Raw genomic sequence first — 14,005 nt, 5'->3', positions numbered from 1 at the left:
ACAGTCCACGCTTTAACTCATCGTATGTCTTCTCTGGGTACTCATTTCTCAAAAAATAACATTTAAAAAGCTAAAGGAGGGGCAGCTAGGTGGTGCAGTGGATAAAGCACCGGCCCTGGATTCAGGAGGACCTGAGTTCAATTCCTGGCCTCAGACACTTGACACTTACTAGCTGTGTGACCTTGGGCAATTCACTTAACCTTCATTGCCTCATTAAAAAAAAAATGCTAAAGAAAATAGCCTATTCAGGGAAATAGCATGAAACCAAATATTTCATTATTACTCTACCAATCTGGTTTTCCAGTGCATAAAGGGGCAATAGGGCCTAGATTGCTTTATAATAGCCCTTCTCATGTCATCGTACAATACACAGCCAAGTCCGGTCAGATTCAAGCTTACCTTAAAACTAACACTATTATCTCACACTCTCTGCTTCGCTTCTCTTCTCTTCTTTCCTTCAGGGAATGCACTCATACTGAAATGATTCTTACTCATTCTACTTGCATTCTATATTTATCCATACTCACTCACCCCTTTGTTACCTATGAATCACACTTTTGCTCTGCATCACTACAAGGATTCCCAAGCATCCAACATTCATTCCTTCGCCATGATGTTCCTTTCAGTACCAGGGTGAAGGATGTGTCACAAATTCAAGGAATCAGATTTGGGAAGGATTTCTGAGGCCATCTTCCAATCCCATCAGTACCGGATCAAGAATCCTCAACACATATGACCCAATTCATAGTGTCATCAAGTCTTCACTTGAATATGTCCATTAAAGGAGAATCAATGAGCACTTAAGGAAGTCCATTCCATTTCTGGATAGTTCCGATTATTAGGAAGTCTACTTATAACAAAGTAGAATTTTATCTCTCTGCAACTTCTATGCATTTTATCTCTCATACTTGATCCCTGGGTCCAAGCAGAATAAGACCAATCCCTCTTCTAGATAAAAGCTGTTCATATCCTTGAAGATCTCTATCACTGGCCTCCCATACTATCTCTTCTCTAGAATAATCATCTCAAAATTATCTCCAATTCAGGAGGCATGATGTCTGTCTGTCACCATCCTAAACACCCCTCATCTAAAGGGACCAAGGTCTGGATTACAGCTGATGGTGCAACAGATAGAGTACTGGACTTAGACTCAGGCAGATCTGGTTTCATATCTAGCTTCAGATACCTATTAGCTGTGTGACCCCGGGAAAATCATTTCTGTACAGCTCAGTTTCTTCAACTGTAAAATGGGGATATTAATAACACCCACCTTACAAGGCAAGTGAGTATTGTGAAGATTGAATGAGAAAATATTTGCACAATAGCACAATGTTTGGCACACAAACTAATAGTTAGGACAACAGTGTTTTAAATACTGCCTTCAATAATACTTGCCCATTCACTTCTCCGTGCCTAAGTTTTCTAACTCCTTTTTTGTAAATTTTATTCTGAATTTAAATGAAACTAACATTTCCACAATACAGTAGAAGAGTATTAGACAATAACCCCTCCCCTCCCCGCTACCCGAAGCAGCAAACAATCTGGTATGGGCCATACATGTATGATCATGTAAAACATCACCATACTTGTCACTTTGTACAACCAACTTAATCATTAAAAAATGTAAGAATATGAATAATAGCATGCTTCAGTCTGTGCCATCAATATTAATTCTTTCTTTGGAGGTGGATAATATGTTTCATCAATAGTCCTTTGGGACAGTCTTGGATCATTGTATTATTGAGAATAGTCAAGTCGTTCAGAGTTCTTCATCGAATAACACTGCTATCACTGTGTACAGTGTTCTCTTGGTTCTGCTCACTTCCCAATACATCATTTCCTACATGTCCTTCCAAGCTTTTCTAAAGTCATCCTGCTTGTCATTTCTTATTGCACAATAATATTCCATAACTTCCCCAATTGATGGGCATTCCTTTGATTTTCAATTCCACTACAAAAAGAGCTGCTATAAATATTTTTGTACAAATAGGTCTTTTTCTCTTTTGGGGGATGTCTTTGGGATATAAACCTAGTAATGGTATTGCTGGATCAAAGGGTATGCACAATTCTATAGCCCTTTGGGCACAGTGCCACATTGCTCTTCAGAATGGTTGGATCTTTTCACAATTCCACCAGCAGTGGATTAGTGTCCCAGCTTTCCCACATCCCCTCCAACAACCAATATTTTCCATTTTTATTATATTTGCCACTTTGATAGGTGTGAGGTGATACCTCAGATTTGTTTTAATTTGCATTTCACTGATCAATAGTGATCTAGAGCATTATTTCATATGCTTATTGATAGCTTTGACTTCTTTATTTTCTTATCTATAAAATGAGGGAAGTCCTCTATAGATGGCATCTGAGGTCCCTTCCAGATAGAGATCATTAATCCCAACATCCATAAATAGTCCTAGAGATTAACAGCCAGGGTGTGCCCAGCTGTCAGGACACAACTGTTCCTTCTTTCCAAGTACTCTCCACAATTGACCAATTACAGGATCATAGATTCAAATTCTAGATGGTCCAAAGGCTATTTCAACTCCTTACTTTTATAGATGAGGGAGCTGAGGTGCAGAACAGTCAAGTAACTTGAACAAGGTCAGACAGGCAGTGTCAGAGGTCAGTTTTGAATTCTAGATCTCTGTCTCTAAAGTCCATGTTCTTTCTGCTTAACCACTCTTCCTGCTGCTTTAGGTCTAGTCACAGAGTAAAAGTAAGTAAGCCATTTTCCCTAACACACTGAGTCAATTTGTTTTTTGTAACTCTCAGTTTAAAGAATGAGTCCTACTTAATAAAGTGGCCATTTTGTTGCTAGCAGGCCTAGTGAATCATTTTAAACAATAGAAATTACACCAAAAAAAGGGGAAAAAAATTTAAAAGGACAAAATAATGAATGAAACAAATCATTCCCTCAAGAAGAATGAGAATATAGATTAGAAAACATTCATTAAATATGACTGAAGAGACCTTAATAGCACTCAGTTAGTTGGTTTCATATCTTAGTGCAAAGAGTATTTAGTAAATTTCTGCTCCACATTTAGTAACTTGAACGAGTTATGGCAACTTTCCCAAATGTTTAAATTGTAACAAGGATATAACTTAGGTATTAATTCAATATTTGTGAGGAATTGCCATATCACTTACAGTTTTTGACTAGCTAATTTTTAATAGAATATTTGTAAACTGCCTTAAGATAGAAGGATAGGGGCAGCTAGGTGGCGCAGTGGATAAAGCACCAGCCCTGAATTCAGGAGGACCTGAGTTCAAATCCAGCCTCAGACACTTGACACTTACTAGCTGTGTGATCCTGGGCAAGTCACTTAACCCTCATTGCCCCACCAAAAAAAAATAAATAAATAAAAGATATAAGGACATATAAACAATAAAAGACCCCACAGTGCTCAATGCATATCGAACAATGGTCTAGAAGAACATATTAGAAATTTCTTCTGCTTTGTATTGACACATAGAATGCCAGTCAGTTTCACAACATGGTGAAACGGACCCTAGAAATGGAATCAGGAGACCTCCATTTGATTTTCACTTCAACTTCTATTCTTGTGTCCTTGGACAAGTTCGTTACTCACTGAATCTTTTGAATTTGTATCCCCAGCAGTTATCACAGTGTCTGACACATAATAAATGTTTACTGATTGACTGCATTGTCAACCTTCTCATCCCTAATGGGGCAATGATACCTACTAGGTCTCCCTCAGAGAGATAATTATAATAAACATTTTATTAAACACTTACTGTATACAAAGCACTAAGAGAAAAAACAGACCATTAAAACACATAGTGTCTTCCCTCTTGAAGTTTCCTTTCTCATAAAGGAAATACTTAGAGTAACCTATGATTTTATCAGTTTATTTTTACCTTCCACCTACACATAACAGAACTCATCCCCTCCTTCTCACCCAGTGCATATTTTTTCCATGTTTTCCTATAAGCATTTTTTCCCGTAAAAAGTTTTTACTAAGTTGTTTACAATAATGCCCTTGAGACTTTTTGATATTTTTTGCATCAAAAAGATGTTTTGTGTAGATCAGTGGTGTAAAAGTACAATAGAAATAGGGACCACTAAACCATTCATTAGGATCCCTGTAGGCTTTATATTGACTTAGATTTAAAATGTAATGTTATCTTTCTTTTACTGTGTTCTTATTTATTTTGTTAAATATTTCCCATTTATAATCTGCTTTCCCTTGCCCTGAGACCTTAGGTGTAGATTGTCCATCTGGAGTATCTCATTCTCCCTACAAGCCCAAACCCATTTCCTTTTACAACCATATACATCATAGTTGATGACTCTGTCTCTATTTCTTTCTCAGAAGTTGTAGTTTACAAGTTTTGACACAGTCATGCCCACATTGGGCCTAAATTTTTAGTTGATTAATATTTTAATTCTTTTGAGATTGTTGGATTTAATAATCCACTTCCATGCAGCCTCAAAACAAGAACAATTGGCGGCAGCTAGGTGGCGCAGTGGATAGAGCACCGGCCCTGGATTCAGGAGGACCTGAGTTCAAATCCAGCCTCAGACACTTAACACTTACTAGTTGTGTGACCCTGGGCAAGTCACTTAACCCCAACTGCCTCACTTAAAAAAAAAATAAGAACAATTGTATAAAAGGATCATCACCACCAACAACAATATCATCATTGTTATGGCGGGGGTGGTTATTGGCAGATGGCTAGAGATAACTGAAAGCATGATATGGTTTCACAAAGTCAACTCAGTCTTTTCACCTGCTAATCAATTCTGGACTGAGTTCATTATGCATAGTACTTGTCCAAGATGCACATGGAATGTGACCGTTTCACGGCTGTTGCTAATGAGAATAGATCACTATACAAACACCAGTAGACCCATCCCATTTCTCATGGATTTGTTGTCCATATTGTTGTTTCAGGTTCATCAATAAATGCTCTCGGGGTACTCTGGCTTAACTGACTTTCAGGTCAAGCGCTCAAGAGGCTTATTTTCTCTTTAACTGCTTTTCACTGCTTTGTGATGTGATCCTGGCCTGTGATCTTCTATCATGTTTATCCATAATGCTTTAGGGAAAAAAAAGGAATGTCTCTTCAAAACCAATGCCACCTTTGGTCCCTGGGTCTTCCTGCTGCTCAGAGAAGTTCACCAATTTCTAGTGAAGGTTATTTCTAGGTTCTTTTAGCTACTTCATTCTGGCATTTTTCTAGGAAATGACTATAGGCTGTGAGAAAGAATTATAACTGGAATCTCAGGGTAGGAACCCAGTGATTCTCCACTTCTTTCTTAGTCCTTTCTTCCCCCTTACTCCAAGGTCCAGTTCTCCTTGAAAGTAGGATTGAAAATTAATTAATTAATCAATTTATTTATTAATTTATTAAAAATTAAAAAAAAGAAAGTGGGATTCATTTGGGTTCAAGAGTCTTGGGTAGAGACAGATCCAGTTATCTAGATGGCTGAAGGACTTTACTGAGTTTAGCCTGTACCAAACCACACCTAGATGGAAACCACCATACCACCATCAGCTTGGGTGGGGTCTGTATTCTTTTTCTGATGTCTTTTTTACCAAGATTTAAGTGGCCTAAGTCATGTATCCCTAGACTTCACTTCAATAACACACCTCCAATTATGTCAACCAACTAGATTCAAATGCTATGTGTTGGTCCTCCTACAGTTAGAAGGATATATAAACTTTGACCCCACTGCCATTAGGGGTCTTTGATCTGAAACAGAGAGCCATGGATTATCCTTTTATTAATAAGCTACCGGTCTATTAATAAAATGATTAAATTACATAAAAACTATGTCTCATATTTTTAATCATCACAAGGCTCAGTATGTTTTCTGTTATCTTTTCGCCCCTTTTTATTAGTTGACTCTGAACCATGAGCATCCTAGAACTATTTGCTTGTCCTGGGCACTCACCCTGACCCCTTTCTACCTCTTTCTCTGAGACATACTATCAAATCAACAATGTCATGGTCTCTAGCCAGGCCAAAACATTCTTCCATGACCCCCACTTCCCTCTATGTATTGTCTTCCCTAACTTGAATGTAAGTTTCAAGCAGGCAGGAGCTATCTCACTTTACCTTTGTATTCCCTGGCACTTAGCACAATACTCAGCACACAATTATAAATATTAAATAGAAATATATTTCATGGATTGTTTTGTTCATTTGACATCAACAGTGCACAAAAAGATCAAAGATTAAGAGGTGAACCTGAACCACTTTCTCGTCTTCTTCTCTTTCCCTTTTCTTCTAAATTTATGTTTGCTTTGACCTTTGCTCTGAGCAGCTAATGATCAACAAAGACAGGGGATTTAGAAGTGATGGCTTCATCTGATCACAATTTCTTATCTGTTGGAGTTTTTTTCAGCCTCATTTAGTTGTTGCTTTTCAGTGTTTGTAACACCAGCACCATTTTTATTTTCTTCCTGAGGAAAGGATTCATCATATCCTGGTGAGTCTGTAGTTTAGGTCATATAACTCAGATCTCATTTATTCCTTGAGTCCAGGTTATATTTTCCAACCATCATCACATCCCCACTTTAGCATGGAAAATTCATGTGTGTGTATTAACTTTATTTAGGGAAACTAGTCAAATCTTTCATAGAATGTCTTTTTAGCTTCATCTTCTAAAATGAATGTTGGCAATTAAGCTGTGATTTTCTTCCTAGTATATTTTGATAACTGTATTTCAATAGAATTAATTTCCTTGGTCATCATTTTATTTTGTGCATTTGGAAACATATTGTAGGAGAAAAGGTCCAAAAGGTTTGCCGGGGTCAGTTAGGTGGTGCAGAGAATAGAGTGCTGGACATGGAGTCAGGAAGACACCGCTTTGTGAGTTCAGATCTGGCCTCAGACATTTACTAGCTGTGTGACCCTAGACAAATCACTTAACCTGGCTTGATTCAGTTTCCTCATCTATAAAATCAGCTGCGGAAGGAAATGACAAATAACTCCAGTACCTTTGCCAAGAAAACCCCAAATGGGGTCAAAAAGAGTTGGATACAACTAAAACAACTGAACAACAACAAAGGTTTGCCAGACTTGCAAAAAAAGACCATGACACAAAGAGTTTATGAAACCCTGCTATAAGTCTTCATTGTTATTCCTTATTTGTACATTCATCCTCATTCATTTTCCACTCATATCTTGTAGTTAATATGTATTTTCTGGTTCTGACTTTGTTTTCAATTTCTACTTTTTAATAAGGGCCTTTCCACATTTTTATATCTGCCTCAAAACTGTATATTTAATTGAATTAATGGGTCACATTTTATTTAACTATCTGTTCATTATTGGACTTTTAGGTAATTTGCAGTTTTTTGTGATTATATAGAATTCTGCTCTGGAAATGTTTATATAGAAAACATGCACTTTGGTTTTAAAATGTGCTTCTTATCTGCTTAGAGAGTGATATTTTAACAGCTTAACTTCTATTTGGAAACATAATAATTTGTGAATATTGTAGCTACAAGAGGACATGATTACCCCCTTTTCCTTCACTGGTAAGTCAGTAGGGGTCAAACGAAATATTTCAGGACCTAGAATGAGGAACCAAAAGGGAAAATCTCCTAAAAGCTTTCTTTGCAAAGTTTGCAGTTAAAGTCTATAATCTATTATTGATTTTGTGCCACATATAATCTGTTTATATTTCTGTAGGAAGCTTGAAGTTGGACTTAAAGATTCAGAACTCTATGCCAGGTATGAAGAGACCTTCAAACACATGAATTTCTATACAGTAATTGAATTTGGCTTCTCCCACACAGTCATTTCTGAATCTCAAAGGAATTGACAAATCATTTTAAAATTCTTTTTTACTTTGATTAAGTGTGGCACCTTTGGTCTATAGATGTGAAGTTTGATGACATTTCTTTGAGGGACTTTTGGAAAAAAAAAACTAGTGCATTTCTGAGAGGTAAAATTTTGAGGGCAACAGAAGAAATGTAAATCAGATTGCTTCACAAAATCACATAGATTTACATTTAAAATGAACCTTTCTTAGAGATAAATTTGGCCAAAATTTTATAGATGACAAAACTCAGAACTAGTAAGACCAAACTCATATATTATGTTAGAACAGAGAATCTTAGATTCAACAAGAGATTTTTAAACTCCACATTGCAATTAGAACCTTGTAGTTACATTCATGTTAGAGAAGAGGGAGAAGCTGGAATTGTAGAAATCTCCATCTCCCTCCATTTTCCAATCCCAAAATAGACCCTCATTAATGGGATCAAAGATCTGTTGAAGTATCAATTCATGTGTCCAAATTGAGTTTTTCAGTTCTGTGCCTGGTTTGGACCATAGATGGAGGGTCGTGTTTAAGTGTAGATATCACACTTTGTGAAAAACTTGGAAAGCATACAGAAGAAGGAAGTCAGGAAGATGGAAGGACTTGTGGTTATGCCACACAAGGACTGATTAAACAACTTAGAATATTTAGTCAAAAGACAAGACTTAGGGCAAAGAAGAACTGTCTTCAAATGTTTAAAAGGTGATTATGTGGAACAGAAATTTGTCCTGTGAACCAAGAGCAATGGGGAGAAGTTGCAAAAATGCAGGTTTGGGTTCAAAGGTAAGAAAATCTTCCTTACATTTCTATAGGCTGCTAGGTGCCACAGTGGGGAAAATGCTGGGCCTAGATTTAGGAATACGTCATGTCAAATCCAGCCTCAAATACTATGTCTGAGGTTACTAGGTAACTCTGGGCAAGTTTCTTTAACATCTGCCTGCATTCGTTTTCATCACCTGTGAAATGGGGTTATTATAGCACCTAGCTTCCAAAGCGGTTGTGAGGATAAAATGTGATAATATCTCTAAAGTGCTTTTCAAACCTTCAAGGTTGATACAACTACCACCACCACCACCACTACAACAAATGAATGATAGAAGAGTGGAATGGGATTCTTGCAAGGACATGTTCTACCTCTCAGGAAAATTATTTAAGCAAAAATAAGATGACCACTTATTGAGGAATTTGGGGGGAAGGATGGAGAAGGGACAAGGTTCTTGGTCAGGCAACTTGGATTAAATGATCTCTAAGATTAGTCTGAAATTCTGGGATACTTTCATTCCACAACTTTATTGCCAGCCTCTACCCAGAGCTCTAGTTTGGTATTTTCAATTCTGTAATGGATGTTATTCGACCTTGCTATCTGGCTGGAACTTTAAACCTACTACATCCCCAAATGAGCTTATGATGTGCACCCTCTTCCTCCCCACCCACCCCCCAAGCCAAACCTGCCATTCCCTATCTTTTCAACACTTGTCCTCATGGTACTGCTGAAAAATGCCATCATATTCTCTGACTTGGCTCTCTTCTATCCCCTCTTGATCAAAAATTATTGGTGACTAAATCATATAGATAAAATCAAATATGACAAAATTCTCTCCTTTCTACCCTGTAGAAAGTATTCAAGGTCTTCCACAATTTTATTCCCATCCATCTGATATAAGGTAGTAGAAACAACGCTGGACTTGGAAGCCAGAAGATCTAGACTGAAATCCCGCCAGTTAAATGACCTTGGACAAGTCACTGAACTTCCTGAGCATGAATTTCTTCATCCATGAAATGAGGGCATTGAAGTAATATCTAGGGTCCTTTACAGCACTTTATCCCAGGTGCATATAATTTTCTTAAAAAAAAGTTTTCAACCAGACATATAACTTCATTGATACGGGTAAGTCCCATTGTGGAAACTACTACCAATGAATGACACCTGCTCTATGACTTCTCACCTTAGAGACAAGGCTCCAACACAGAGATTTTCTTAGGACCATAATATCCCAGATTGAAAGCTTTAAGCAACTATCACAGGCATTTAGTTCAGAAGTATCAAACCTGTGGCCCCATGTGGCTCACAGCACTCCCAAATGCTGCCTGAACCAGATTAAAATGTCATCCAGAAGATAAAAATATAATAAAACAGATACTATTAAATAATAAAATGAAGTCAATGTGTGACCTGCAGGGATCCTTATGTACAAATTCTCATCCAATTTCTTCATTTTACTTAAGGACAGAGAGGTTAAGTCAGGTCATAGAGGCAATCAGAATAAAGGAGCTTTTATTAAGTTCTTACTATAGAGCAGGCTCTGTACTAAAATCTAGGGATACAAAGAAAGACAAAAATATAGTATTACCCTCGACAAGATCACATTCTCATGGGGGAGGGATCGCCCAGGATCTCTACAGAGTAAATGACACAAAATCCAGGATGTGTGGGTACGAAGGAAGGAGGGGCACTGGGAAAGATTTCCTGCAGTTTCTGAGGAAACTGAGAACTCTATGAACTAATCCAGAGTGAAATGAGTGGAAGTAGGTGGATTTTTTTTTTTTTTAAAACAGCAGCATTACAGAGACAAACAACTTTGAGAACCTTTAGAACTCTAAGCAATACAATGATTATCCACAAGTCCAAATGAATGAAGATTGAACACAGTACTCACCTCTTCTGCAGAGAGGTGATGAACGTAAAATGCAGAAAAAAACATAATGGTTTTGGATATGACCAATGTAAGAATTTTTTTTTTGGCCAGGGATTGTATAGCTATGTATTCCTTTTCCTTTTCTTTAAATCTGTTCAGTGAAGAAACAGGGAGTAGTGGGAGGGACGGATAAATAAAAAAGAGGGGAAAAGGATATTTATGCTATGATGCATCATTTTTATTTTAATGCAATTTACTGCTATGTAATGGTATTGCCTTGAATTAAAACTTAGGCACTGAACACACTGTCAAAAAGGAATGATACAAATGTAGTATATCTTTCTACTTATCTAGTTATCTTTCTACTTAAAATAAATGTTTCAATACAGAGCCTCAATGGGGTAGGATAGCTATTGATATCCCTGTTATTGGGAATGAATGGAGAATTTATTTATTTATTCATTCATTTATTTAATCAATCTATTCATCCATTCATCCATGTATTTCTTTCTTTCTTTCTTTCTTTCTTTCTTTCTTTCTTTCTTTCTTTCTTTCTTTCTTCTTTCTTTATGTGTTCATTTGTTTATTTATTTGTTGGAGGAAAATAGTTTCAAACACACAGAATTTAAAGTAGACACAATTTTAGTTTTTAAATTTCTCTATTGCTAAAACAACATGCTATGTAATTTCCTCTTAGGAGAAAAAAAACAGGAAAAAAGACAAAATCAAACAAACAAAAAAAAACAAAAAAGGTCCCTTGCAGAAGGAATTTAAACACAGGTTCCCTGGTTAAAAATCCAAAGATCATTCCACTGCCTTGTTATCTTGTGTTCCCAGGCTTGCACCACTACCAACATGTGTCAGAGAGAAGATTTGAATTGAGCTTCTCTTGACCCTGAGGTCCATTGTCTATCTGCTGCACACCCCTGTTTCTTTAGCCTCTCCATTTCAGTATTATGTCCTATAACCACTTGTTGCATACTCTGCCTCCCAACCAACCTTGACTACTCTCCCATACTTTGCTCTTGTCTCACTCTCTGGTGTCCTCAAGCCTTTTTACACATCATTTTCTATCCATAGAACAGACAAAGAAAGACATAGAGCTTCAAGTATTGATGTTCTTCTCTTCCTTCCAGAGAATTGGAATTCCTTACCTTGCAATGAAGTTTTTCTTGGACATCCAGCTGGCTGGTGGCTTGAGGAAATGTATTAGACAATCTATTGAGTAAACCTATTGCGTAAATTTATTAGACAAATGGGATGTTGGCCTTCCCCTTCCTCAATGGTGAATTAAGACAGTAACAGTAACCAATCATGCAGGCTTTAAAAAGGGTCAGGATGTTTAACAATTTCATTATAACTAAAGGACCTCAACAATCACAAAGGGTATTTCCAGTTGTCACCCAGGTAGTCTCTACCAATATCACCTGTACATAATACTTTACTTGTCATATCTATCTAAATAGCATTATTTAGAAACTCCATAATACATATGTGGGAATGTACCTGAAGCAACACTTAACTTTTTCTCCTTGTTATGAACGTTAGAATATGTTAGGAGCCCTGCTAAAATCAGGGGAAAGTATAAATGTAATGACCTTAATAGGCAATCAGAAATTTCCATCAGGAAAATAACTTTTGTTAGATGTTTACTAGACCATTTAAAATTATTTCGAAACAAGACCTAGATGTTGTTTCAACCTAAAGTTAGAAAATAAAGCCTGTTACCTCTCAAGGAGCCAATGAATGAAAGCAGGATCCACTGTTTCCAAGACAACATCATCTTTAATTGCCAATAGCAAGAGTAACTATTGTCCTGTCTCTGATGAAGAGAATATTTTGTCTTCAGGTAAATCCTTTAATCTGTAAAATATATAAACAGAGAGAAAGAATTTAAAATAAAGGTACTGATTTTTTTTTCCAAAAGGGGATTGTTTTATCTTCTGCTTGGGAGAAAAAAATATAGCTCGACATCTACTCCAAATCCTTAAAGGGGAGTGATCTTCTCTGAAATAAAAGTCCTTTAGAATAAATTACATAACAAATTATATCAGAAACTGGAATGATAAATTATGTAACGTCAATTTTGTAATGGGGCTAACGAAATCAAATATGTGAAACAGAGATAGATACATATACTCACAAAAAGGATATCTATACTAATATTTATGTGAAATTTATTATATTCTATTTCATTTTGGTGATACCTTATATGTAGAGTATATCTATTTAAATAACACACATATGTCTGACCTACTCCAAGAAAGAATCAATGGCATAAAAATAAATTAGCTGTAAAAGGTGAGAGAACTATAACACTAAACTTAATTTCAAAGTAGAAACATCAATACATTTCAGGAATGATTGACTCCACCATCTTATATATTCACAAGAATAGGTGACCAAAGTGTATAAGGTTAAATAAATGGATCAATTAAATTCAACTGTCTCCACTAAAAAGGCACTATTATATAGCAGAAAGACAACTGGACTTGGGAGCCAGCGATTAGTAAATCAAGAAGCATTTATTAAGCACCTACTAATGTACCAGACACAATTTTTGGGAGGGTTGAGGCAATTGGGGTTAAGTGACTTGCCCAGTGTCACACGGCTAGTGAGTATCAAGTGTCTGAGGCTGAATTTGAACTCAGGTCCTCCTGAGTCAGGGGCCGGTGCTCTATCCATTGCACCACCTAGCTGTCCCCAGACACATCAATTTCTTACAAATGGTCTTTTTTTTTAACTACTTCGTAGAAGTACTTTAAAAAGAAGGAAAGAAAAATAGAATACAGAAGAGTTACACAGAATAGTGGTGAAAAACATAGCCTCTGACTCAGAACTCTGGATTTAGATACCATTTTAGACACTTATGTTCTGAGTCTTAGTTTTCTCATCTGTAAAGTGGGAATAAGGATAGCATCTAACTTAAAGAGCTGTTCTAAGGATCAAATGAGCTAAGGCAAGTAAAGAGGTTTGAAAATCTTAAAGCATTAAACAGCAACAATGACAACAACAACAAAAACAATAACTAGCTAGTTTAGTGTCCATTAAGGATTTCAAAATACTTTATATATGTTAACTTCATTCAAGTAGCAAAAAAGAAAAAAAAATAGAATTCATGACAGAATTCTCTAGTGTAGAGAGAGCCAATCTCTGAGTCCGGAAGAGCTATCAATCCAGTCTCTGACATGTGCTTTCTGAGTGCCCTTGAGCAGCTCACATCATTTCTCAGCATTCCACACAACTGCTTAGTACTAAAAGTTTCAGAGCAGATGAAGACCCTTAAAGGTTGAGAGAATTTCCTCACTGAAAGTTCTTTATATCAATTATTAATAAAAATCACAGCTCTGATGAGTTATCATTTAAGAAGCATTTATTAATTATTTGTTTCAGGCACTGTACTGGGAGGTAAAGATGAAGTGTGAAATCATTCCAGGCTTGAAACTCAGACTTGGGAAATGGAGAACTGTTGTCCAGGAACAGCAAGGTGGACAAGGTTCACCTCACTAATGGTGAACTCAAATACACTTTCCACTAACATCATACCCTGTGAACTGCCCATCTATCTTAG

At 36.6% G+C, this 14,005-nt stretch overlaps 1 protein-coding gene across 1 annotated transcript in view; it reads right to left on the bottom strand.

Annotated features, from left to right (window-relative positions):
* Nucleotides 1-14,005, bottom strand: part of CNTN3 (contactin 3) — a 450,405-nt gene that overhangs the window by 323,526 nt on the left and 112,874 nt on the right. Inside the window, exon 2 of the mRNA XM_043979112.1 lies at nt 12,163-12,297. Coding sequence (XP_043835047.1) covers nt 12,163-12,217 — 55 coding nt within the window. The 5' untranslated portion in view covers nt 12,218-12,297. The remainder of the gene's footprint in view (nt 1-12,162; nt 12,298-14,005) is intronic.

This window comes from Dromiciops gliroides, chromosome 1, assembly GCF_019393635.1.
Source record: "Dromiciops gliroides isolate mDroGli1 chromosome 1, mDroGli1.pri, whole genome shotgun sequence".
In the NCBI taxonomy this organism is placed as follows: Eukaryota; Metazoa; Chordata; class Mammalia; order Microbiotheria; family Microbiotheriidae; genus Dromiciops; species Dromiciops gliroides.
This window is presented reverse-complemented; position numbering and strand designations above follow the sequence as displayed.